The sequence below is a fragment of the Erythranthe guttata genome, chromosome 5 (genome assembly GCF_056151865.1).
Source record: "Erythranthe guttata isolate IM_541 chromosome 5, IM_541, whole genome shotgun sequence".
NCBI lineage: Eukaryota > Viridiplantae > Streptophyta > Magnoliopsida > Lamiales > Phrymaceae > Erythranthe > Erythranthe guttata.
Genome location: NC_142537.1, coordinates 12,545,978 through 12,573,791, shown reverse-complemented (window position 1 = coordinate 12,573,791; position 27,814 = coordinate 12,545,978). Strand labels below are relative to the sequence as shown.

The following is a 27,814-nucleotide window of genomic DNA, read 5'->3' as shown; positions in this document are numbered from 1 at the left end:
CCGCTTCAGCGCAAAACTCAGATGGAATATTTTTCTTTTTCAACATACACCGAACCATATCCATGATTGTTAGATTTTTTCGCTCCGCCACGCCATTTTGTTGCGGTGTATACCGGGCCGTCAATTCATGTCTAATCCCATGGATTCGACAAAATTCTTCAAATAAAGAAGATAAATATTCTCCACTACGATCACTCCTCAAATTTTTATTTTGCAACCGAAAAAAATTTCAACTTGGATTTTATAATCTTTGAAGCATGAAAGAGTTTCGGATTTTTCTTTCACAAAATAAGCCCAAACTTTTCTTGTAAAATCATCAATAAATAACAAGAAATACCGATTACCATCGAGAGAGGGAACTTGAAATGTTCCACAAAGGTCACTATGAATGAACTCCAATGGTGACTTTGATTTCCAATTTGAGTTGGAAGGAAATGGCTCTCAGTGTTGCTTCCCCAATTGGCATTCTTCACAAATTCCATCCATGGCTTTAATGTTTGGCAATCCTTGAACAATTTGCTTGTTTGATAACTCCTTCAAACTTTGGAAATTAAGATGCCCGAACCGGTCATGCCACAACTTTGAAACATTGTCCTTCACAGTTAAATGGCAAGATGCTTCAAAATTATCAAGTTTGATCGGAAAAATATTATTTCCGGTCATACCGATATTTGCAATGTGTTGATCCTTCTTTTTCAAAACGCAAGTGAAGTCGTCGAAAAACATGTTGAAACCTTTCCTCATCAAGTGACCAACACTTAGCAAATTACTTGCCAAGTTAGGTACATAGTAAACCTCGGACATTGTTTCGACTTTTGCGGATTTTGTTTTGAAGACAATTTCTCCAAACCTTCTAATGCGTAGGTGTATCCATCTCCAAGCGTAACTGTCCCATGGCTAGCTTCGACAAGATTTGAGAATATTTTTTTATTCCCCGTCATGTGCTTGCTCGCACCACTATCCAAATACCAAGTATTTTCAAAGCTACCATTAGATACAATCAATAAAGTCTCAATATTTTCGACTTTATTTTCATGCAAATAACCAACTTCTTGCCTTTTTCTGGATATTTTTTCCAACAATCATTGATTTTGTGTCCCGGTTTATGACAATAATGACACTCAACGTAAGGCCTTGTACCTTTATATGATCCTCGGCCTCGGCCTCTTTTGCCTCATCATTTGATTTGGCTTGTCCACGGTAATTGTTGTAAGAGTTTCTTCCTCCTCTTATTTGGCCATGACCTCGGCCACGACCATGAAACGAGAAACGGCCTCCCGTGGATGTAACTTGGGATTTTAATGCTTGATCTAGAGAAGTAATTTGAGGATTTCTTTGAAGGATCCTTGCTTCGTGCGTCTCCAATCGTCCTTGTAGACTCTCCAACGCCATTGTTGAAAGATCTTGTGACTCTTCGATAGCCACAACAACATGATCAAATTTCACCGGCAAGCTTCGCATAATTTTTTCGACAACCCTTTGGGTTTCCATGACTTCACCATTTGTCACCATTTGATTTACAAGAGAGGTGATTCTTGTAAAATATACAAACATTATGTGATAATAAAAATAAAAATAAATTAAAGACCCATTATACCTTTATAATTAAGATATAACACAAATAAAATAATTAAAATATTTAAAAATTATAAGAATTTATTAATTGCAAAATTTCAGGGGTATTTGTGTCTTTTTATATGAAATCAACCTTCAAATGATAAAAGGACCGAGTGTGCTATTTAAATAATTTCACAGGGGGTTTTTGCTAGTTTATTTTCTCATAGGGGGGTTTTCACTATTTAGAGATTACACAGGGGTATTTTTTGCAGTTTACTCGGAATATGGGATCGGAAAAAAAATGCTAAAAAAAAAGCATGCCAGAAATTGATAAAAATGTGTTTTTCGATGGGAAAATTACATTTTTCGTCCTCATACTTTACTCACTTTTTCAAAACTATCCCTAAACATTTTGGAGTTACAATAGTAGTCCTTAATCATGCCATTTTTTGACAGAATTGGTCCGCCGTTAATTTTTGCCGTTAAGTTGGATGGAAAATGGCATGTGCCTCTCACATGCCTTCAATTTACAACACTACATGAAAATGGACTTTCAACAAAACGCATTGCGTCTTGTTAAAACATATGTTTTATTATTATTATTTTTAATTAAAATTTAATATAAAATCGAAATCACGTAAATTCCAAAAAAATCAACTTATTTCGGAAATATTATTTAAAAAAATCAAAATATAGTTTAAAAATTTAAAATAGTTCCAAAATCGGCATTTTTGGAATTCAATTAAAATATATCGTTTCAAACCAAAATAAAAGAACCCCATAGGAATTGGGGAATTAGAAATCTCCATTCCAATTTTCACCTCTAGACAATTCCGAAAATCTCAATTGTGAGACAATATGTCGAGTTTTAAATCATTCAATATGGGTGAAAATTGGAAATGATTTTTCTTATGCCGCCTAGTTTGATCGAATTTTTATTTTATTTTAAAATAATATTTTCATTCAATTTCCAAAAATTCCGATTTGCACAATAATATTTTTTTTTAAAATATTTCTGAATTTATTTTGAAAACAAATATCGAGTTTTAGATTATTAAATAAGGGTGAAAATTGGAACGGGGTTTTCTTACGATCAGATTTTTATTTTATTTAAAACAATAATTTTCATTTGGATTCAAGAAATTCCGGTTTTAAAACATTATATTATTATTTTAGAGAATGCTTCTAAAAATATTTTGAAACAATTTATCGAGTTTTACATTATTAAATTAGGGTGAAGATTGAAATGGAGGTTTCTTATCCCACCTATGCGGATCAAATTTTTATTTTATTTTGAAACAATGTTTTCATTTGAATTCCGAAAATCTTGATTTTGAAAGCAATATTTCATTTTTTAAAACAATGTTTCAATTGTTTAAAGAATATTTCTCAAAATAATTTAAAACAATATATATCGATTTTGTTTTTTTGGAATTTATATAATTTCGAATTTCAATCAAGTTTTAATTATGAAAATTCTGTTTTAACAAGACACAATGCGTGTTGTTGAAAGTCCATTTTCATGTAGTGTTTTAAATTGAAGGCATGTGAGAGGCACATGCCATTTTCCATCCAACTTAACGGCAAAAATTAACGGCGGACCAATTCTGTCAAAAAATGGCATGATTAAGGACTACTATTGTAACTCCAAAATGTTCGGGGACAGTTTTGAAAAAGCGGGTAAAGTATGCGGACGAAAAATGTAATTTTCCCTTTTTCGATCAATTGGATGCGCCAGAAAGTTAATGAGGGTGCATTTTGCCAAGCAAATGCTAATTGGAGGGTGGAAAGTGTCAAATTTGCAATTTAAGAGTGCAGTATGCCAAATGGATGTATTTGGAGGGTGCACAGTGCCAATTACCCCATTTAAAAACAAATGTTTGAAATACTATCTTTTATGTTTGTGGTAAACACTTTTTTGGTAGAAAATACACATACCCAAATACTTGTGAAATTCGTGATTATAATGACTAGATTTTTATGAATATGTTTTTGTAGATCGCCTCTTTCATCCTTGTGACATATCTTCCTATAGATTGACTGTTAAAAAACGAAATTTGGCCAGTTTTTCCGTTCCTTTCATTATGAACGACATAATAATAAACTTAATATTTTTCTGAAATGAAAAGGTTATAAATTTGATATATTTCAATTACTCTCTTGGTTTCTGCACATCGGCAACTTGGCCAAACATCCTTTTGGCTCGACAAACATCCTTTTGGAGATTTGTCAGATCTCCGCCTTGTTCGTAGTTGTCTTCTTGTTCTTTTGTGCCCAACTTTTGTCCCCCTTAATGTTGTAATAAATTGTTGTTTTTATAGGTTTTTCTTGATAAAGAAGTATTAGAAACTTAATAGGACTCAATTTTGATAGGTGACAATTACCAACGACATCACACGTAGATGATAAACAAGTAGGCAATAGCCATATCTGCACCAACACGCGTACATGTGTATCGGTGAAATCAAAATTCATAGTAAAATTTCATAACAATAACACACTACTTGCAATAAAATCACATAAACGGAACGAAAGTACCGAAACAATTATTATTCTTAACCAACGTGTGACTAATCATAAAGGTCTGAAACAGATAATCGAGGACTTGGAACACCAATCAACGGTGTACCTTTCCTTAGGACAATCCCAAGCGCCTCCGACATATCAAGTGTTTCCCCTTGTCCTAATTTCCAATCGAAAGAATGCAAAAATGAAGCCAGAAAATACATCAGCATTCTCTCTGCAAGGGGCATCCCGGCACAAATCCTTCTTCCCGATCCAAACGGTAGATAATGAAAATAATTACCTCTATAATCACATTTCTCAATTGTGTCGTCAAGAAACCTCTCCGGCCTGAATTCCAATGGCTTGTCCCAAATCAAAGGATCTCTTTGGATAGACCGAACATTTATAAAGAACGTAGTACCCTTCGGGATTGTATATCCTCCGATGGTGGAAGATTGCGACGGAGACCTTGGAATCAAGAGAGGTATTGCTGGATGTAATCTCATTGTTTCTTTTATAACTGCTTCCAAGTATTTCAATTTTGGAATATGAAGCTCTTCAACAATGTCGTTTAGTCCCACTACCTCCGATAATTCTTTTTGCGCCTTGCTCATCGCACCCGGGTTATTCATAAGTTCAGCCATTGCCCATTCAAGTGTTATAGCGGTAGTGTCGGTCCCTCCTATCACAGTATCCTAAAATTCGACAAAACAAATCTTTTGAATGAGGTAAATTACTAAAGAAAACACTGAAGTAAGGTCTAATTACCAAAAAGCCCCTCAATTACTAAACATCCGCTCTGATACAAAATGGTCATATTTATTAAATAAAGAAACAATTACCCTTGTCATGAAATAAATATTACCATTCCCCCTAGGGTAAAGTTGGTATTTTGCGAAAAAATATTCCATGAAATAAAAAATTGTATGTTAAAATTTGCACAGCAAAGAGACAATGTAAGACGGAAACAAACTGCAGTGGGGTTTTTGGTAATTATGGATAGTTGCAGTAAAATCAACTCACTTTAAGGGTTTTCTATCAAATAAATGTTATATACTAATCTACGATTAATTTCTACCTGAATCGCAACTTTAGAGTAAGGTACGTACCATAAATATTGCCTTAATTTGTTTGCGACTGATTGACATCTCTGAATCTTTCTTATTTTGAATCTCCAACAAGATTTGGAGAAGATCTTTCTTCCCTTCTTTGATTTCTCCGGATAAATTCCTTTCGTGTTGGGTAATAACGGTTTCGAAAATCGTGTCGAAAATTTGCATATAAGTCTCCATCTGTTTCTTTACTCCTTGAATATCAAGCCAAGCAAGAATTGGAAAGAAATCGGAAATATTCGGCTTTCCGAACAAATCAACAAGCTTTGGTGCCACGGCTAGAAACTCAGACGCAACTCCTTCGCCCTCTTCGCCTTCAATTTTCCCGCCCCACAACATGTTCATCATGACCTTTAGCTCGTTGCGAAAAATCAACGGTCCGATTTCGATGGGCTTTCCAATCTTAGCGTGGACTTGTCTAACTGCCGTTCTAACCTGGTCCCTGCGAAGATTATAGGATGCATCGAGACTTTTGGCGTTCATCATCTCTTGAGCGAATAGTTTTCTCATCGCTCGCCACTTTGAACTGAGCTCGGAGAAAACGACGTCGTTCGCACCGTAAGTGGCAACGATTGCTACAGCGGGAATGTCGCGGTTAGCGAAAACAGAGTCTTGGTCGCGAACAACCTCTTTTACGAGTGATGGTGAGTTTATCACAACACAGAGTTTGTTACCGAGAGATAGACTGAATATCGGACCATATTTGTGTCCTAATACTGTGAATTTTTTGAATAGATTGTTGCCGATAAACGGCAAATATCCGAGGATCGGAAGCCCGAGGGGACCAGGTGGCAGGGGAGGATTTGTTCTTCTACCTTGTGAGGTTTTGATGTACCATAAAATGGACATGAACAAAGTTGAGATTGAGAAGGTTGCTACTACATACAGCCCATCCATTTGTTACTTCTTTTTTTCTTCTTTTGGGCTACTTCTCTAACTGCTTGGGTTATATATATATATATATATATATATATATATATATATATATATATATATATATATATATATATATATATCGGACTCGTGAAACATGGAAAAATATTATATCTATATTGAATATTTTATTTATATGGTTTTGAGTCATCAACTTCTAATAAATTATTTATAAATTAAAGGGGAAAGTACAGTTTGCACCCCTGAACTATGGGGCTTGTCTTAAACACCCCCTATACTGTAAAATGTAACAAAACAATCCCTCCGTTTGCCATTCCGTTAATTGTTTTTTTTTTTTTTTTTTTGGTAATGCAGGAACCCGCAACCAACCATATAGGTGCACTGGGTAAACCTACACTCTCGTATAATAGCTTGCAAACCATACGAGAGATGTAAACCACACTAGGCTAACCATGTGTGACAAGCTCGACCTAGCGACCGTTGACAAGGGGATTCGAACTTGGGTCAATTGACCCAAGCTCTCTTGCTCCAACCGCTAGGCCATTCCGTTAATTGTTGCTGATGTGGAGGGTTGACTTTGCTTTTTCAGATCTTAAACCATCACATGGATTTATTTGGACACATTTACCCCTTCACTTGTCTTCAGAGATATATTTCTCAAATTATTTCAATTTGTTTTTTAATTTTAGTCAACTGAAATTTATTGTACACATTTCTAAAGTTCTATTATTTATTTCCAATAATTATTTATCTCACAACATTTATTTATTTATAAATATTGCTTTATCTATGTTTTTTTTAATAATTATTTCTATTTTTATGAAGTTTTTTAATAATCATTTCATATTATTTAGTTGTAAGTGACTTTTCTATATTTTTAAACGAAAGATATACATTATTATTTATACAAATAAATAATTGAATTAAGGAAAAGATCTGTCCAACTTTTCCACCTCTGTGTATCACGACACCTCTTCCCACCTCTGTATTTTTTTCCCTCACCAGAAGATTTTTATTTCATTAGTTTTCTGGGATACAAAAAATTCACATTGCAAATGTATAAATGGGCACACGCCTCTCTTTCCATCCTCAACAACACCTACTGCTGATACGCCGCCTCCTTCGTTATCAAATATGAAAATATCTCCAAATAAAAAATGGCCTCTGCATAAACCCGTAGCCGTTTAATTTGACTCCGATTTCGATGAATAAACCCAAATTCGCAAACAAATACAAATCGGCGAAATCCATCGACACAAAACAGCCGGACACTTTGTTACACATGAATGTGATGTGAGATGATAATTTCCATGGTGAGGATGATGCCACGTCGGTTGGACACCGCTAATTTAATTTTGCAGCATAAAATAATAGGGTTAATATGCTATGAGCCCCTCAAACGAAACCTAATTTGAACTAAATGACAAGTTCAAATTCATTTTTTTAATTAAATCCTTAATTTGAAATAATATATGAGCCACATCCCTAATTTTTTTTTAATCCCTATCTTGCCCTTATACCCTAAATTATATAACCTACATATTCCCGTTTCTCCCATTCAGATTTATTTCGTTCTTTTGGTTTCTCTCACGTTCTCTCTCCCTCCCTCTCTCACACGTTCTCTAATCTCTTTTTCCAATCTCGTTTTTTTTCTCCATCTCTCTCTCTCACCTCTCTATCTCCATACATCTCTCTTGTTAATTAATTTGGTAATAGTCGAAGCCAAGGGTTGTGGTGGATGAGGAGGCGGCTGCGGGGGCTGTGGTGAAGGAGGCGGTGGCGGCGGGCTGTGTTTTGAGATGGTGGCGAGGTGTTGTGGGCGGCGGCGGGGGCTGGGGTGGAGGAGGTGGCGACGACGGGTTGTGTTTTGAGATGGTGGCGAGGTGTTGTGGACGGCGGCGGGGGCTGGGGTGGAGGAGGCGGCGACGGGGGGCTGGGATGGGGGAGGCGGCGGCGGCCTGTGGTAGTTGAGATGGAGGCGAGGTGTTGTGGGCGGCGGCGGGGGCTGTGGTGGAGCAATCGGCGCCGGTGGGCTGTGGTTGTCGAGATGGCAGCCGGTTGTGGTGGTCGAGATGGCGGCGGGGATGTGGTTATGGTAGAGATTCGATCTTGATCTTCAAGAGATTTTTCTCGATTTGGGTTCAAAATCGTAAATCTAGGTTTTCCCAAAATTGGTAGGTTACGGTTGCGACGACTGCAGATGTTGGCTGCTAGGGTTGACGAGGGTTGTGTGTTGTTGGCGGCTAGGGTTTGGTAGTACACCATAGTATACCATAGTCTACTATAGTATTACAACAAATAAAAAAAAAAAAAAAATATATATATATATATATATATATATATATATATATATATATATATATATATATATATATATATATATATATATATATATATATATATATATATATATATATATATTGAATTAACAAAAAGGAAAAACAAGTTTTGTTTTGTAATTTTTAATAATATTGTAGAAAAAAAATATTTTTTAATAATAGTGTAGAAACGATAGTACACCATAGTATAACATAGTACACTATAGTATACTTTAGTATTAGTATACTTTAGTATTTTTGAAATCTGCTGAATTATTTAACAAAAAGAAGAAAAAAAATCGTAATTTTCAAAAACGATGTTATAAATAAGAAAAAAAAATTGTTTATAATAATATAAAAAAATGCAAAGTGTAAATTGAAAAAATAAAGATGAGTGAAAGGGCATTTTCGGAATGAATTTAATAAAGGACTTGAAGCAAATGTTTAGTTAAACTTGTCATTTAATTCTAATTAGTTTTGTCACTAGGGACCTATATCTTAAGGACCCAAAATAATAAGGGTGAAAATGTAAATGCCCATTATTTCTAACGGTGTTAAATTCTTAATGTTTGACTGTTAAAGACATGGACTATTTTGTTACGTTTGGTAGTTTAGGGGGGTGTTCGAGACAGACCCCATAGTTCAGGGGTGCAAACTGTAGTTTCCCCTAAATTAAACTTGCCAATCTCAACAAGATGCTGAGCATCTGGTAGTTGAGATTTTTTAAGCCATTTTTCAATAATTTGTATGACTTTCATACAAATAATTTGTGCTGTATTATTGATCTGACGTCTAATTCAATGATACTTAAGTTTATATATTTTAGAAAGTTTATATCAATAATTCAAAGATTGGACTTATAGTTATATGTTAAATATAATGTGTTGTATGACTGTAGTATAAGGTTAATGGATTGAGCTCAATGTGTTTAATAGTGATCCGACTCCGTTTTTTCGTGGTGAGGACGACGGTCGTGACATCAGCCTGGTCTCTGGCAACGTCGACTTTTGAGTTTTGACTTCATCAGGGAATTGGGTCGGCCGTCAAACCAGTAACACTATGAGGTTGTTTCCAAATGTAGAAGTTTCGACGATCAAGTTAGAGAATGTTTTTTCTGCTTTTCTTTTATAATATTATATAAACCATGAAAGATGAGCCATTCAGCCTCTTTTGTACTTATTTTGGGCCTCATTGTCCTCTCAGGCCCATTAATTATTGGGCGTACTATATTTGTGTGGATTTAGCCCAAGTGGGCAAAACGGGCCGTATCAGGAGGCATTATAAACTTGAAACGAGGATGGGAGGAAATGGAAATATGGTAAGAACTCGAATTCTCTAAGACCATGACGCCTTTGAAACGGGAAGGAGCATCCTAAAACCTACCATCATCACAATACAGTTCCGATGAAATTGATTTAAAGATACTTCGTACAATTGAGCTATCTCGGTAAAAAAAGATGAGATGGGGAAAGTGAGACCATAGTAAAATTGTTTCGAGAACCAGGTACTATAGCCGGACGCAGGGCCGGTCCTGACATTTCCGGGGCCCTAAGCGAGCTTTTGAAAAATGACACCTTATTAATGAAGGCGGATATATATATATATATATATATATATATATATATATATATATATATATATGGAGAATTGCACTTTTGGTCCCTCATGTTTGGCCCGATTGGCCCCCCTTGTTCACCTCCAAGTTCCAATTTCAAACACTTTTGGTCCCCGCCATTACATATCCGTTAGCAAGTAACGGAAAACTCTATTTTGGGGTGAAAATTAAAGTTTTAAAATCTTTTGGGGCTGAAAATAATTATAAATTTAAGGGTAAATAACAAACACCCCCCTGAGGTATGGTCAAATTACAAAAACACCCCTCTTGTTTGGATAATTACAACCACCCCTTCAACTCCTCAAATTTAGTGGAATCTTCGAGATTATATGGAATATTATCACTTTTGTACCCGTTTTATCGCATTCAAACTCTACATTATGAAGCAAGATGATCATAATATGTGATTTTTAGCTTGTATATATCAGTTTGTGGTGCATCGGAAACTGTATTTTTACACAAAACGAGTACAAACTAGAGCACATTTCACGGAATCTAGATGATTATGTTGAATTTGGCACTATAAGGGTGCAGGTGTAAGAAAAAATCATAGTTGATGGGGGTAGATATAATTATCCAAACAAGAGGGTTTTTTTTTTGTAATTTGACCATACCTCAGGGGGGTGTTTGTAATTTACCCTAAATTTAAAGAAGACTACTTATAATTTTTAATAATAATAAAAAAAAAATTAACAAAACAAATTAATTTTTAATATACTTAATATTATTATAATTATACTACTTATAATTAAATTTTTAATAATAAAAAAAATTAACTAAACAAATTATTTTGGGCTACTTCTCTAACTGGTTGGGTTATATATATATATATATATATATATATATATATATATATATATATATATATAGGGTAAATTACAAACACCCCTGAGGTAGTGTCGAGCGAGTTGGCTCCTCGTGGGAGTTGTCTCGCTGCGGGTTGTAGTGTCGAGCGAGTGGCCTCCTCGTGGGAGTTATCTCGTTGTGGTTTTGTAGACCCGTGGGAGTTGGCTCCTCGTGGGAGTTGCCTCGCAACGGTTTATAGGACGGAGCGAGTGGTCTCCTCGTGGGAGTTGTCTCGCTGTGGTGTTGAGATCCGAGAGAGTTGGCTCCTCGTGGGAGTTGCCTCGCAACGAGTTGTAGGATTGAGCGAGTGGACTCCTCGTGGGAGTTATCTCGCTGTAGTTTTGAGATTAGAGGGGGTTAGCTCCTCGTGGGAGTTGTCCCAACGGGCTATAGGACGGAGCGAATGGTCTCCTCGTGGGAGTTATCTCGCTGTGGTTTTGAGACCCGAGGGGGTTGGCTCCTCGTGGGAGTTTCCTTGTAAGAGGTTGTAGGACCGAGCGAGCTGTCTCCTCGTGGGAGTTGTCTCGCTGCGGGTTGTATTACTGCGCGAGTTGGCTCCTCGTGGGAGTTGTCTCGCAAGGGAGTTGTAGGAGCATCGGATGGCGCGCGACTGAGGAGCGCACGGACTGAGGTCGCTCTGAGCGAATTGTCTCCTCGTGGGAGTTATCTCGAAACGGATTGTATGGCCGAGCGAGTTGTCTCCTCGTGGGAGTTGTTTCGCTGCGGGTTGTATTACTTAGCGAGTGGGCTCCTCGTGGGAGTTGTCTCGCAAGCCCCCCACTCTCGAGAGGATGTGGGAGCCACGTTGAAAAGGGTACCGGATCTTGTCGAGAGTAGATCGGTGTTGTAGTCTTGCGTTAATCGTTGGCATGGTGTGGAGAAATAATTTTTTATTTTCCATTTGATAGCGAACGCATTTTGGTAGGCGCGCTAGAGAGCTCGCGCAATTTGGTGAAGCGCGCTGAAATTCACCTGCGATTTGGTAAAGCGAGTCAAAATCTACGCGCAATTTGGTAGAGGGTAGTCAAAATCTACGCGCAATTTGGCATATGTCTAATTGGGCCAACCCAATGGGCCTTCAAGTTATTTACCTACTGGGCCACGAGCCCAATATCGAAGACCAATATCACCGAGGCCCAAACACCTTCAAGTAAGGCTTGGGCCCAACAAAGTAAACCCAACCCAATAAACGACATATAAATAGAGGTTTTACTCATTTTATTAAGGTACGTCCTATTAACTGAGCAATACTACAATACGTATTCTCTGGACTATTTCTACGATCAGCACGTCTGACTTGAGCGTCGGAGGGGTTTCCGCCGGATCCACCCCCGGCTTAGCTCACGTGTTCTATGATCGCAGGTACCTCACGATCATCAAGTTGTCAAGCTACTGATCCGCTTTGCTCTCCCATTTCATTTTCTACACCACCCCAGGTGATCTAAGTAATTAGCATCATCAGTATGGATAGCTCAACTTATTCATTCATGACTTATAAAAAACCAATTTTAAATTGCTAAAAGATAAGGATATATATATATATATATATATATATATATATATATATATATATATATATATATATATATATATATATGGAGTCACTATAAATAAGCCCATCAATGGGTACTTATTCATAAAGAGATCAAGACAAAAAACTCTTTTATCAATAAGTTCACACATGGTCCAGATTTTTGTAAATGACTAAAATAACCTCTCATACTTTAATTTGCTCCAAATTTCACAAATTATTCAATTTTGACCCAAAACTTTTTCTTTTTTCAAAAAAATTTTTTTTTTAACTTTCTTTTTCCCGCCGGTCTCCGGCGTTGACTTTTCAATTTTTTATTTATTTTTTTTTAATTTTTTTCTTTTCTTCCGGATTTTTTCGCCGGTTTCCGACGTTGACTTTTTCGATTTTTTTTAATTTCTGTAACATTTGTTTTTATTTAAACAACAATATTGTTGTGATTGACAGTAATATTAACTATATTACTGTTAAACACAGTAAAATTAACTAAACTAGAGTTTAACAGAGTAATATTGCTATATTAATGTCTAGCACAGTAATATTAACACAACAAAACTCATTATTATTGTGTAATAGAGTAATATTACTATGTTGACCGTTCAACAAATGTAAACATAATAAAAAGCCAAAAGAATTAATATTACTGTGAGTGACAGTAATATTAAAAAAACAACAGTAATATTACCGTCAACCACAGTAATATTACAATAATAGACAGTAATATTATTACGTTACTCCGTGAATAACTCAAACAAACAAAAAAACCCAAACAAAATAATAATATTGAGGTGGTTGACAGCAATATTACTATAACAACAGTAATATTACCGTCAACCACACTAATATTATTGTGTTTACAGTAATATTACAATAATAGACAGTAATATTATTACGTTACTCCGTGAATAACTCAAACAAAACAAAAAACCTAAAAAATAATAATATTGATGTTGTTGACAATAATATTATTGTGTTTACAGTTATTTTACTTTAAACAAATCAAACAAAATAAAATAATAATATTACATTAATAATATTACAATAATATTATTGTGTTGACAATAATAATTACGTTGACTTGTCAACAAATCAAACAAAATAAAAAGAAACAACAAAAAATAAAAAAATAATAATATTACATTAATTTACGGTCAACGGCAGCACAATAACATAAATGTATTGTCAACGGCAGTACAATTACGTTAATTAACTGTCATTACAGTATAATGACGTTAATTTAGTGTCAGTGACAGCACAATTACGGTCAACATTTAGTATCAATTAATAACATAATTAAATGATCTTAATTGATCTTTGGTCTTGTATATAAATGAACGCAAGAAACCCTAATAGTGTTACGTTTTAATAATATATTGATACTCTCTCGGAAATTCTCTCTTCTACATTAACTAAATTCCGTTCACCGGTAGAAATTTTGCTTTTTACTACGAAATTGTTTGCTACGGTAAAAAGCCGTAATAGAAGGTACTTTTTACTACGGAACAATTTTGAAGTCGTAGTAAATACTAGGATTTGCCGTAGCAAAAATGTATTTGATACGGTTATTTACCGTAGCAAAGTTTTTGTCACGCCCGTATATGCTACGGGGCAAATTCGTAGCAAATGCGTAGCAAAAGCCTTTTTACTACGAATTTGATACCTTGTGCTACGGTTAATGGTCGTAGTAAAAAACCATTTTTCTACTAATGGTTTGTAATCTTACTGCCACCGGACCAAGATCCGTCGTCTCGTGTACGTTCTTACGGTCTTAAAGGAGTAGGGTTTTGGAGTGAGGTCTTGAGAGTGTAGATCTTAACACCATCATATAGTATTATATTAGTCTCACATGTCATATATGAATTGAATAACTCAAGATACATGAATAAATATGGGGGAATTGCAAAAAACAAAAACCATGACAAAAACACTTAATTTGAAAGATGGATATCCTATTTCTTTGTCTTGCAAATATATCCACATCATTCAAACTTATTTACTAATAAAGAAAACTCTTTAATATATACAAAAATTTCTCCAAACTCCGTGAAACCCCAATTCAACTCCAATTTCATGATCTATATCCTAATTTATCCCGAATTTTACCAATTACCAATTTTGACCTCCAATGTCGATGACTGACAATCCCCGACATTGAACTGTTTTTTAACATTTTTTTTTAAATTTTTTCAGTATTATTACTATCTTAGTATTAATAATATTTTCTCAGATAGTGATGTTGTTGTGTTAATATTATTGGTATTGTCTCAGCCTACGATATTGTTGTCTGAAACAGTAATTTTACTGTATGAGACAGTAATATTACTGTCTCAGACACTAATTTTATTGTTTGACAGCAAAATTAATGCAGTGATTTAAAAAAAAAAAGTCAATGCCGACGACTGAGGGGAAAAACAATTACGGGAAAAAATCCGAAAAGAAAAACAAAGTCAACGCCGGAGACTGGCGATCAACCCCGATCAGCGGGTCGGAAAAAAAAAAGTTCATGAAAAAAATTGTGAAAATAGGGGTTAATGTGATTTATTTGTTAAAATCTGGGGTTAATGAGCAATATTTGTTATTGGAACATTATGGATAAAATTGATGTAAATTATATTGTGAGGTGTATTTTGGACAAGAGCCGAAAAGATGAGTTTTTTTTTTTTTTTTGTACGAGTGATTTTAGTCTGGGTAGGAGTGCAAATAAGTCATCCTCCTTGGGGTTATATGCAATTCGCCGAATAAATATATCCTACTATATGGAGTTGTCTCTAGCTCCTTGTTTTTTTATTACTACAATTTTGTAATTCATATCTTTTATTTAGCGATATTGATTTCAATCATGAAATACTTAATTCGCTTTTATTATAGGTACTTATAGATAATTTAATATTTTTCATCAATGAACCTTCATACACTAGAATCTCAATTATTTTAACATTCCTTAACTAAATATAATTTCTTTAAGAAAATTATTGTTGTAAATTTAAAGGTATATTATTCTGACCAGTCATAAAAGAAGATGTATCTCTAAAGAAAATTGAAAAGAGATAAATAAAAAGAATAATTAATAAGATTAATTAATATTGAAATTCCAAGTCAGTAGTTATCTCCCAATTACATAAGATAGGTCATGATAAAATTATAGGTAAATTACAATAACCCCTGAGGTATAATGACCGTGAAATATTAGTTTTTATTTTATGGGGTCATTAGCAATAACCACCTCCTATAGATAAAAACTAGTGATATGTCCACCCATCTATTCTTTCTTTGTGATAAACCCCTAGAAAATATAATCCCAATGATACCCTTCCACCAATTAACACGCTCCTTAATAATTAACCTATTTTTCATCACAATCCCTAATAACAAGGCGTCTAATGCCGCTTAATCTGCTTTATATTATTCTTTCCAGAAAACTGCTACCAAAACGGAAAAAAAAAAAACGAGAATCACCATCGCTGAACCGCCGCACAAAATTGAATCCTCCACCACCATAAACATTCGCTTCAAAACTCCAGTCACATACTAAAATCAAACCCTATTTTGCTCAGCAACCCTCCATCCGTACCCCCCATTGATAGTCATATACAGTTTGAACTCCGCCATTAGTAGTCACTTCAGAATCTAAACCCTAAATATGCATAAGAAGGCAATTTCAAAGCGCAAACGAGGACCCAAGCCTCGAGATATCAGGAAGCTCGATGTTGGTAAATAGCTAAAATTTGGGTGCGATTTTGTTTTTTTACACTGGTAAAAATAAATAAATTATTTCAGGAGATCCAAATAAGTTTCGTAGCCAATTTAAACAAATTTTCATTTCTTATTCAGTCATGTTTGGAATGCGTGCATGTTTGAAATTTTTGTGTAAATGTGGTGCGATAATATTTGTTACCAGTATGAGTCTCCGATAGTCAAATAGGAGTCAGCTCTTGGTATTATGCCTTGTCTTCTAGTCATATTGAGTCCAGAAGACCATGTCTTATAGTCATATTGAGTCATATGCAGATCCTGACAGTATGCCTTGTCTTTTAGTCATATTGAGTCATATTGAGGCATATTGAGTCCAGAAGACCATGTCTTATAGTCATATTGAGTCATATTCTGCCCATTTGTTAAGTGTGCAGGTTCTACATAGTTGTACCAATACATAGTCATGTTTGGTATATCTGCATTTTTCAAATTGTGTTGGTATTAGATGTGACAATGTTTCTCACCAGCGGGTCCTGTGTTAATATTATGAGGTCACATGTTCTGCAATTGTGTTAATTGTCTGGGTAAAACATATATGTGTTCAATTACTGTTGTATTTTTTGATGAGGACCTCCTAATGTTTTATTATGAAGTCCATATGTGTAGAAATATGTTGTGTCATTGGTCATATGCACTTGTTATTACATTATTGAAATCTAAAACCAAGTGAATAGCAAATCACTCTTGAACCGCAAACAAGGCCCCCATCTCTCGCGACATTATGGAGCTCGACGCTGGTAAGGATTTGTAACATAAACCTAGTAAGAGAAAATCACTCTTGAACCGCAAACGAGGCCCCAATCTCTCGCGACATTATGGATCTCGACGCTGGTAAGGATTTGTAACATAAACCTAGTATTTGAATACGATTTTGCTTCTATGCTGAATGGGTACAAAATAACTGATATAGCCACAATGGTACAAATCTGAAGTGTGTTCATTTATGCTGCATGTATGTTCTATGGGTGTAGTCTTCTGGAGTCATGTGATGTTGTTGTGTTAATGTGTGGGTAGAATCAGATATAGGCATATACAGTCCTGTTGTGAAGTCATGTTCAGTCAATGTGTTAATACAGATGTAGTCATATACAGTCGTACTGTTTATTTTGTCCCTTGATATTATGTTTTGTGTGTGTAGTTGTGTGAAGTCATGTTTTTTCATTGTGTTAATGTGTGAGTTGAATGCATATGTAGTTATATCTACGAAAAATTTCAACTACAGTCATATGTAGGTTTTCTTTGTAGTAGTCATGTATAGTTACACTATAGTAATGTATAGTCATATTTGGTGCTGATAAGAATTTTTCTTTGGTGTTGGGTATGATTAGTATCTTTTTTCAGACGTAGTCACTTGAGCTAATTTGATCGTAACTGAAGAATATAAACTAAGCAAACAGTTTATCAATGTCTTCGAAGTTATGTGTATTCATATTATTCGGTGTGTAATCACATTGTTGGCATGCTTAGTTAGTGTATGGTCATGTAAAACCTAGCCGTTTATAATCCTATATGTGAAATTATATAATAAATTACAAAAGCAGTCAGATATATCGTATTTCTGTAATAGTCATATATGAGTCATGTGTAGTCATATTTCTGTTAATGTAGTATTTGGTATTCTATTCAATGCACTTTGTGGTTCTAACAATAACATTCGTTTGACAGATGCTATAAAGAAGTTGGCGTTAGAGGAACAACAAATGAATGCCGATGATCCCAACGAGCAACTGTTCGAGAGTGAGAAAAATTGTGTGGAGGACGAAAAATTGTACGATGGGAGTCACATATGAATAATGTGACTCAATATGATGAATTGTTTTTTTTTCGTACTTGTGTATTATATTCCAAATTCAGAAGGCTACTGGAGTTTTTCTTTTTTCTATTTCAGTGCTGCTTATTTCAAAATGTAATAAAAATTGTTTCTCCCTACATTTTTCCTTCGATTATCGACAATAATTTCCTTCTATATGTTCGTCGTAAAATAAAACTAATTTAGACAAACAACTTGACCGCATATAACTAAAAAAAAAATATAATATACGACTACAAATATTTATCAGGATAAGTGTACACCTTTGAATGTGACTACATATAAATGTATGTACCCGGTTCCATGTTAAATTTTACAGTCCTACTAAATAGACCAACAAAATGCTTAAAAAAACCAATTGTGTGATAATCTGTACATATCTGTGTGAAAATATGAATGAAAATATGATTGTATACAAGTACGATACTATACGAAACGAGAGGTCAACCCACACACCTAAAGCACCTATGTTCCGCTTGCAGCCACAAGACTACTATACGTGACTACTCTGGTTTTTTTTTAACCAAGCCATACAATCAACGAAACTATATCTACACATTTGTACACGATAAAAAAAATCTAAACAACGAATTTGCAAATGATTTGTTGTATAATCAAAACTAACAATAACACAAAATAATGAAACCCTCAAAGTTCACCGTTTGAATCTTGCTATCGTAGTCAACTTGTAGTGAATAATTTAGAACGTGACTATATCATGATATGAGTAACTGAGTTTCACTGATAACATGACTTCTAATAATTGAGTTTCAATTACAACACATAACGCTAAAACGATTATATATGACTACTCTAGTTATTTTTATCAACTACAATAGACAAAAAATATTTTGATTCGACGATTTCGATTTTTTCTCGCCCATTTCACAAAAGTTCGTCACCTATTAATTCTCCAAAACTTATAACAATAAAATTCAATCACAGTGAAAATTAGTTCCAGACCAGCAACTCAACGGAGTTTGAAACCCAGCAGCAACAAATCCAAAATCACCACATATCCCAATTAAAATCTGAAATTTCCCACAAGATTTGAATCTTCAATAAATCGACGAACTTCCAAAGTTAGATCCAAATGAATAAATGTTTATGTCGTTGGATATATATGATAACGAGCGACGCCTGGATTGATCGACGGAAGAGAAATTGATTGGCAGCGTGGAGAGATTTTTAATGCGAGAGAAGAGGGGGAGATCGAGATGAGAAAAGCGAGAGATATGAAATGTAAAATAGAGAGAAAGGGCAATTTTGTCTTCTCATATTGGGTGAGGGGGGTCTCACAAATTCTTATCAAAAAATGGGTGTAGGAAAAAGTCTTTAAAGTCAATTAAGTTTAGTTCATAATATTTTCCATTTGAGGGGTGTATTGCATATTTCCTCATTATCTATTAATGGTTAATTATTATTTGTTTTTATTATTATATGATTATAGAATTTATTGGTTTATTTAATTACTAGTAATCTACCCGTGCGATGCACGGTTAATTTTTTTTAGAAAAAAATTATTCGGAAATATTGTATATAATTATTTTGATAAGAAATATATTGAAGCAAAAAATATTGTAGAAAAATGCGTTGTCAAGTTAGTAAGAACTACAATTGATATTAAAAGAAACATGAATTATAAATATATTAAATATGTACACAAATCAAAAAATGAAACACCATATGATAGGTATGACTTACGAATATAAAAATTGTTGCATATTTTGCCTGATTAACAACGTGAATATTTTTTTCCCTATTTGATGAACATGGAATTGCTTTATCAAAAACAATTACTTAAATTTCTGGTCTAGTTTAGAAATTTTTTTCCCTATTTTTTTTCCCTATTTGATGAACATGGATTTAGCAAAAAATACATTTGTTTTCCTCAAATGTCCCATAAACTACAATTTAGTTTGATGGCCATGTAATTTAAATGAGATATATTTATGTGGTAAGATGCAAATATGATTCAACTTTGGAATCAAATTAAAAAAAAAAATACAGAATTATAATAAACAAATTAGACTTAGCAGGGGAAATACTCTAGATCTTGAAGAATAAGACCCATTAGCTTGTGAGTCTTTCCATCCCTTTGTATTTCCTTAGTATCAGACCGTGGAATAAGATGACTGATCACATCTGGAAGGTTAAACTAACATAATAAATTTGTGGAATAAAATATAGACCAAAAAGTTTACAGGAACTATTAATAGAATTAACCGATAAGATATTTTTGATCACCCGACGTATTCTGATCCATGAGAACCATCTCAATGCTTTTATTAGGCACGATCCATAGATGCAAGAGACGAACTCTAATCACCCAATCTATGCTACCACATTTGATTTGGCTGAGATAAGTGAATTCTGAGCCATCCTGTAAGAGAATCATGAATTAAACTTCCACGCAGGACAAAATATCAACAGAATGACCGTACATTACATTCATGTAAAAAAATAAATTGAGGGATGTAAAAAATTAAATTGAGGGCGTATGTAAGCCTTGCTTACAGTAAATAACCGCCGCCGAAGATGGAAGAGACGTTGAGGGGAATCTCGAAAGCTGTATGCATGAATAATGTTCATAGTTGCTGATTCGTTTATAAAGGAAAAAAACTGAAAAATAAGTGGGGGGAGGAAATAGACGTGGAAGGAGAAGAAAAAGGAGAGAAGTGTGGGGAGGAAGGAGACGTGGATCAGAAGTTGAAGGCGGTTTTGGAAGATGAGGGATACGGAAGAGAGTAGGAGGGAAGAGAAAAAGATTTTATCCCAAAAAACCCTAGGGTTTCTCTAAAAAAGAAACCGACGTTACCCCTTTTATATATAAGATATAAATCCTTAGTTAGTGGGCTAGGAAACCCTAAACTTGAAAATAGAGTTACATATAGAAAGAGAACGGCGGTTTTAAAACGTGAGAGTATATGTGTAGTATATGGGTGTATATGTGATAGTACGATGGTGTATGGATTGCAATGAGTAGGATACACATATATTGGCAGAGAGTTATTCTAATTTGATGAATTGTATAATTAAATTTAAAATTTTATTTTAATTATTGCTTAGGTTTTATTTATGAGTATTGCTGAACGACGTGATGCCTTTATGTGGATTGGTTTGACGAATTCCAGGTAGGGGTTTTGGTTTTAAAGTTTTTAATATTATTTGAATGTACATGTGGTTTATGGTGTTTGTTTACTCCAATCGATCTTTTCTGAAAGCCTTTACTTCAAAGTATTGGTTTTGGGAAGGTGTTTTGATAAAGTGAAACGGTTCGAACTGGTTGTGGACGTGTACGTGGTGAAATGAAATTAAGTTGGGTTTGACTAGCTCCGCAGTGAAAGACCGAAAACCTGCGCAGGAGGTAACTTTTCCTTCGGGGTAGCACCCCGTAAAGAGGGCAGAGTCCATGTTGATCGGACTATAACGGGACTGGCTGTGCGCAGTCACGGGCGGAGCTCATGATCGATCAAACTATAACGGGATCGCTTTGTGCGGTCACGGGCCGAGTTCATAAGGAACTATAACTTAACCGACTGTGTGCGGTAACGGGCAGAGTCCATAAGGGACTATTACGTACATTACATGATTTGGTTTAACCTGTGAGCTTTGAAAAGAAAAATGGTTTTGACTTGGTCATTAATTTTGTATCCATTTTTTTTACGTCGACCGCTGAACGTTGACCGTAATTGTACTGTCATTAACAGTAATTATATTGTCACTGACAGTAATTGTAATGCCGTTGACAGTATAATTACTACAGTTACTATCAACCACAAGAATATTATCATTTTTTTGGTTTTATTTTTTTAATTTGATTTGTTGAGAGGTCAACGTAATTATATTACTGTCGTTGACGGTAAAATTACAGTAAACACAATAATATTACTGTCAACCACATCAATATTATTTTTTTTGGACTTTTTTGTTTTGTTTGATTTGTTGACCGATTAACGTAATAATATTACTGTCTACTATTATAATATTACTGTAAACACAATAATATTAATGTGGTTGACGGTAATATTATTGGTGTTACAGTAATACTGTTAGATGACAGTAATATTACTCCCAACCACATCAATATTACTTCTTTTGGTTTCTTTTACTATGTTTGCCTTTGTTGAACGGTCAACATATTAATATTACTCTATTAATAAATAATAGTGATTTTTATTGTGTTAATATTACTCTGTTAGAGAGTAAGTTAAACTGTAGTATAGTTAATATTACTGTGTTAAACAGTAATATAGTTAATATGACTGTAAACCACAACAACAGTTGTTTAAACGGGGCAAAAGGATGTTAAAGAAAAAAACAAAACATTAAAAAAAAAAAAAGGAATAAAGTCCACGCCTCCGGTCAGCGGCGGCAGAAAGAATAAAAGAATATTTTTTTTTTGAAAAAATCAACGCCTGAAACCGGCGGACAAATCAGGAAATTTATATGTATCGAAAGTTGATCATGGCCTCTCTCTAATTTATTTAATAAAATAGGTCACATTTTTGTAGCCGTTCTTTAACTCATCGTGTTCGATTCGATGCAATCGTCTACAGTGCTCGTACTTTAAACTCATTCCACACAGTGTTTAGATCCTAACATTGACCGAATAGAACTGCAAATAACCAGTGAACATAGATGACTATATTGATGAATTGTCAAGACTATAATTCTAAAGGTAGTTTAATAAGAAAAGATGGCTCCAACCAATGCAGTACTTTGTCCCTTAGGTTCAAGAGGTGGCCCCCACAACATAGCATTTTGCTCTGATGTGCCTCAACGAATAAAATCAATAACTCGAATAGCTCAAAATATTTCAAGAGTGGACATACTTTCTCGAAGTTCGAAGTCATATTACTATACAAACTTTTCATGGACAAGTCAAGTATAGAAAACAAAGGATCACAAGCTTTGAAAGGATACTTGGTGCATGAAATTCAATATCATAGGATATTCGGCAAAACAATTCAAGGTGAAAACCGCAAAATCTGAATAAGTGCTAGTCAAAAGGAAGGTCAAAACTTGTGCACTAAATTATTAATGGTCATGATCGACAATAGAACTGGAATAATATGAAGCAACATAGGACAGTTGAATCATAATGTGTTCAAAGAAATGAGAAACCACGAATAATATGGAACCGAAATCATAAAGTATTTAAGTGAGATGAGGAATCTCACTCATGATCAATAATCGAGATGAGATATTCAAGAGTTAAAGACCTCAAGAAAAATTGGTAATCAAGACCATAAAATATTGAAACTAGAAAGGAAGAATCAATTATGATTAGAAATGGGATTAGTCAGTACATTATCTCATTCTCATGCTGAACCGATGCGAGTGGGAGAATAAATATGGTCCTCTCGCACCGGAACAGAAGGTTCCAGAGCAAGCAAGCAAAGCCATTTTCAATGGAATGAATACAAAGATTGAATAAAGGAAGTCTCAGAAAATTTGGCTCATCCTTGAGCAATAATGAAAACGAGATTCAAGTAAGCCGAGTGATAGAGTTCTCAAAGAAATGAGAAATCTAACAAAAGGTATAACCAAATTTAAATAAGATGAGAAATTTCACAAGAGTGTAATAAAAACGAATGAGAATAGAAATCTCATAATAGTTTAATCTAAGAGAATATGGTTCTCTTACTCCATAATAGAAGATTCCACATAGAGCAATGAAGCAAAATTGGATTCAATAAAATGATAAAAGAATTGAGTAAATGAACTCTCAGGCATTTGTCTCACCCTAGATCATAAATGAAAACGAGATTAAGATAAGCCAAATCAAGTGATGTAGTACTCAAAGGACTGAGAAGTCTGACGAAAGGTATATCCGAATTGAAACGAGATTATAAATCTCATAAGAGTTGAATCAATTTCGAAAGAAATAAGAACCTCAAAAAGTAGGTAAACAAAAGTGGATGGTAGAAGCTAAAATAGAGTCTCACAATGGATAAGACAAACGATAGAGTATTCAAAGGGATTACGAAACCTCATTTGTGATCAATAATAGCAATGTGATATGGCCAAAAGAATTAAGAACATCGAATATCTATCTTAAGTAGACAAAGTCTCTATTTAACTAACTTCAATATAATGAATTCGGGATAAACTCAATTGTGGAGAAGCACATACTATGGATATCTCTTGTAGTATGATGATCCTTGGGTTTATTGACCACGTATACATAAGAATATTAGTCTATCTTTCAAATTCTCATCGATTTCTTAAATATTTGGGTTGAAAATAGAGACACAAATAACTACTCATTCTTGAATGGGACATTTTCTTTCGACTACAACCAACTTTATAGCTCTTAGTGTCCAATTAAACCTCGAACAAACAGGATAAGTCAATTTTAAATAACATGTCGTGACCTAGGATTGAAAGTTGGATAATAATTGAGAGATATTTTTCATCAATCATTTTGATAATAGACGCCAAAGTACGCCTCTAATACTCGATGGCAACTTACGGAAATTTATGATACGCAATATTGTATAGTGAGTGATCTGGGCCTTCTACGAACCGTTTGAGCCTTTGCAAGCCGACATTTTATCGAAATTATCCGTAGAACCTTGATTTGGGCCTTGGAGAAACGGTGTTCTTTCTTTTAGCAATACTTGATAAAGAAATTACCCCTTGGAGTTTGGTTGGAAAAATTCATTAATGTCCTTCTTTTCTCTTCGAAAGAAATAAAATAACATAAAATAAAAATAAAAATAAAAATAAAAATAAAAATAAATAAAATAAAATAAAATAAAATAAAATAAAAAAAGAAAGAAGAAGAAGAAGAAGAATAAAAGAAGAGACTGGAAGAGAGAAAGAGGACTAAGATTTGAGTTATTTTGAAAGCTCGATCCATTCTCCCAAGAGTAAAAGTAGAACCTTTTGAACTCTTGAGAATCGAGTTCATTAAATCTTTAGAGGTGAATTCATTGTTTCAAAGGCCTATCTTTCACATTTTGGCAAAAACACCTCAATTCGAGAAGCATAGCTACTTATACCCATATTTCCTACTTTGAACCAAAATTTGGGAGAATTACGCTTTTGGTCCCTCATGTTTGGCCCGATTTCACTTTTGGTCCCCCTTGTTCCAAAGTGAACAAAGTTTACCTCCAAGTTTCAATTTTAAACACTTTTGGTCCCTGCCATTACATGTCCATTAGCAAGTAACGGAAAAATTACATTTTTCGTCCTCATACATTACCCACTTTTTCAGAACTGTCCCTAAACATTTTGGAGTTACAATAGTAGTCCTTAATCATGCCATTTTTTGACAGAATTGGTCCGCCGTTAATTTTTGCAGTTGAGTTAGATGGAAAATGGCATGTGCATCTCACATGCCTTCAATTTACAACATTACATGAAAATGCACTTTCAACACGACGCCTTGTGTATTGTTAAAACATATTTTTTATAATTATTATTTTTAATTAAAATTTAATATAAAATCGAAATCACGTAAATTCCAAAAAAATCAACCCGTTTCGGAAATATTGTTTAAAAAATAAAAATATAGTTTAAAAATTTAAAATATTGTACCAAAATCGGCATTTTTGGAATTCAATTAAAATATATCGTTTCAAACAAAAATAAAACAACCCGATAGGAATTGGGGAAATAGAAATCTCCATTCCAATTTTCACCTCAAGTCAATTCCAAAAATCCCAATTTGTGAGACAATATGTCGAGTTTTAAACCATTCAATATGGGTGAAAATTGGAAAAGAGTTTTCTTATGCTGCCTAGTTTGATCAAATTTTTATTTTATTTTAAAATAATATTTTCATTCAATTTCCGAAAATTCCAATTTTAAAACACGATATTATTTTTTTAGACAATATTATGTTTTTTAAAACAATATTTCTGAATTTATTTTTAAAAGATATCGAGTTTTAGATTATTAAATAAGGGTGAAAATTGGAACTGAGTTTTCTTACTCCGCCTATTACGATCAGAATTTTTATTTTATTTCAGACAATAATTTCATTTGGATTCAAGAAATTCCAGTTTTAAAAGATTATATTATTATTTTAGACAATACTTCTAAAAATATTTCGAAACAATTTATCAAGTTTTACATTATTAAATTAGGGTAAAGATTGAAATGGAGGTTTCTTCCGCCTATTCGGATCAAATTTTCATTTTTTTAAACAATGTTTTCATTTGAATTACGAAAATCTTGATTTTGAAAGCAATATTTCATCTTTTTTAAAACAATATTTCAATTGTTTAAATAACATTTCTCAAAATATTTTAAAGCAATATATATCGATTTTGTTTTTTAGAATTTATATAATTTCGAATTTCAATCAAGTTTTAATTACGAAAAATCTGTTTTAACAAGACGCAATGCGTTTTGTTAAAAGTCCATATTCATGCAGTGTTGTAAATTGAAGGCATGTGAGAGGCACATGCCATTTTCCATCCAACTTAACTGCAAAAATTAACGGCAGACGAATTCTGTCAAAAAATGGCATGATTAAGGACTACTTTTGTAACTCCAAAATGTTTAGGGACAATTTGAAAAGGTGGGTAAAGTATGAGGACGAAAAATATAATTTTCCCGCAAGTAACCGAAAATAATTTAAAATAGACTACTTATAATTTTTAATAATAAAATAAGAAATTAACGAAACAAATTATTTTTTATTATACTTAATATTATTATAATAATAATACTTATAATTAAATTTCTAATAATAAAATAGGGGCATACTAAATCTCACACTAAAATTTACTAAATCCCACACATAAATTAAAAAAAAAAAATCTCTCTCTACTTATATTCTCTCTAACTTTTTTCTATGATGATTTTTTTTTCAATTCACTCAAAATTTGTTTATCTTTCACGTGAATAATCATAAAAAGTGAGTTTAGGTTTATTTAATATTTTTCAATTTCATTATTTTTTTAATTATTTAAATTCATATAAATACGATTTTTTTTCTCAAATTCCAACTTTATTTTAGTTTGAACACATGAATATTTTTCTCAAATTCGAACTTGGAATGAAACGGACGTTTTTAGTGTGTGATTTTGTGAAAAACGTTAGGGAAAAAGAAGAAGGATGGAAGGAGAAGATGATATTTTAGAGAGAGAAAATTTTTCAATTGTGTGTATGATTTGATAAAATTGGTGTGGGATTTAACATATCAGAATAAAATAACTAACTAAACAAATTATTTTTAATCATACTTAATATTATTTTTAATTATACTACTTACGATAAAAAAAATAATAGCAAACAAATTAATTAACTAAACAAATTATTTTTAATTATACTTAATTTTATTATAATTATACTACTTACAATTAACTTTTTAATGATAATTTTTTTTTGGGCCAAGAAGATTTTGTTATTCCACTATGATAAATAGTTTTGGGGCATCGTTGAAACCTTGAGGGACTAACACAAGGAAAATGAGTACCTCTACAATGGTTTTAAACAATCCGAAGTGACCCTATCGGGTCTTTTTTTTTTTTTTTAATAATAATAAAAAAAAGAAATCAACTAAATAAATTATTGTGAATTATACTTAATATTAGTTTTAATCATACTACTCACGATTATTTTTTTAATAATAAAAAAATTAACTAAATAAATTTCATTATACTTATATAAAAAAATTAATTATAAGTAGTCTATTTTAAATTTATAATTATTTTTTAGCCCCAAAAAAATTTAAAATTTCAATTTTCACCCCATAGTAGTGTTTTCCGTTACTTGTTTACGCACATGTAACGGTGGGGACCAAAAGTATTTAATAATGAAACTTGGAGGTGAACTTTGTTCACATTGGAACAAGGGGGACCAAAAGTGAAATCGGGCCAAACATGAGGGACCAAAAGTATAATTCTCCCACCA

General features: G+C 33.5%; 2 protein-coding genes across 2 annotated transcripts; both read right to left on the bottom strand.

Annotated features, from left to right (window-relative positions):
- Nucleotides 1-441: 441 nt before the first annotated feature.
- On the bottom strand, nt 442-1,512 carry LOC148770657 (uncharacterized). Its single transcript, XM_088817973.1, has 3 exons — nt 1,046-1,512; nt 851-957; nt 442-734 (listed from the first exon to the last, which is right to left on the bottom strand). Exons 1-3 carry the CDS (start codon nt 1,510-1,512, stop codon nt 442-444), a joined length of 867 nt encoding a protein of 288 aa, XP_088674099.1.
- Nucleotides 1,513-3,960: 2,448 nt separating this feature from the next.
- On the bottom strand, nt 3,961-6,138 carry LOC105976277 (labd-13Z-ene-9,15,16-triol synthase, chloroplastic-like). Its single transcript, XM_088818829.1, has 2 exons — nt 5,172-6,138; nt 3,961-4,757 (listed from the first exon to the last, which is right to left on the bottom strand). The coding sequence occupies exons 1-2, from the start codon at nt 6,069-6,071 to the stop codon at nt 4,128-4,130; spliced, it is 1,530 nt and encodes a 509-aa protein (XP_088674955.1). The 5' UTR covers nt 6,072-6,138; the 3' UTR covers nt 3,961-4,127.
- Between the last annotated feature and the right edge of the window lie 21,676 nt (nt 6,139-27,814).

Excerpts from the sequence above, each read along its gene's own strand:
- LOC148770657 (XM_088817973.1), bottom strand. The coding sequence starts at position 1,512 with ATGGTGACAAATGGTGAAGTCATGGAAACCCAAAGGGTTGTCGAAAAA. Across the intron at positions 958-1,045 it reads CAGAAAAAGGCAAGAAGTTG|TGGTGCGAGCAAGCACATGA; the intron begins GTTATTTGCATG and ends GTATTTGGATAG. Across the intron at positions 735-850 it reads ATACACCTACGCATTAGAAG|GTTTCAACATGTTTTTCGAC; the intron begins GTTTGGAGAAAT and ends TGATGAGGAAAG.
- LOC105976277 (XM_088818829.1), bottom strand. The coding sequence starts at position 6,071 with ATGGATGGGCTGTATGTAGTAGCAACCTTCTCAATCTCAACTTTGTTC. Across the intron at positions 4,758-5,171 it reads AAATTAAGGCAATATTTATG|GATACTGTGATAGGAGGGAC; the intron begins GTACGTACCTTA and ends GTCGAATTTTAG.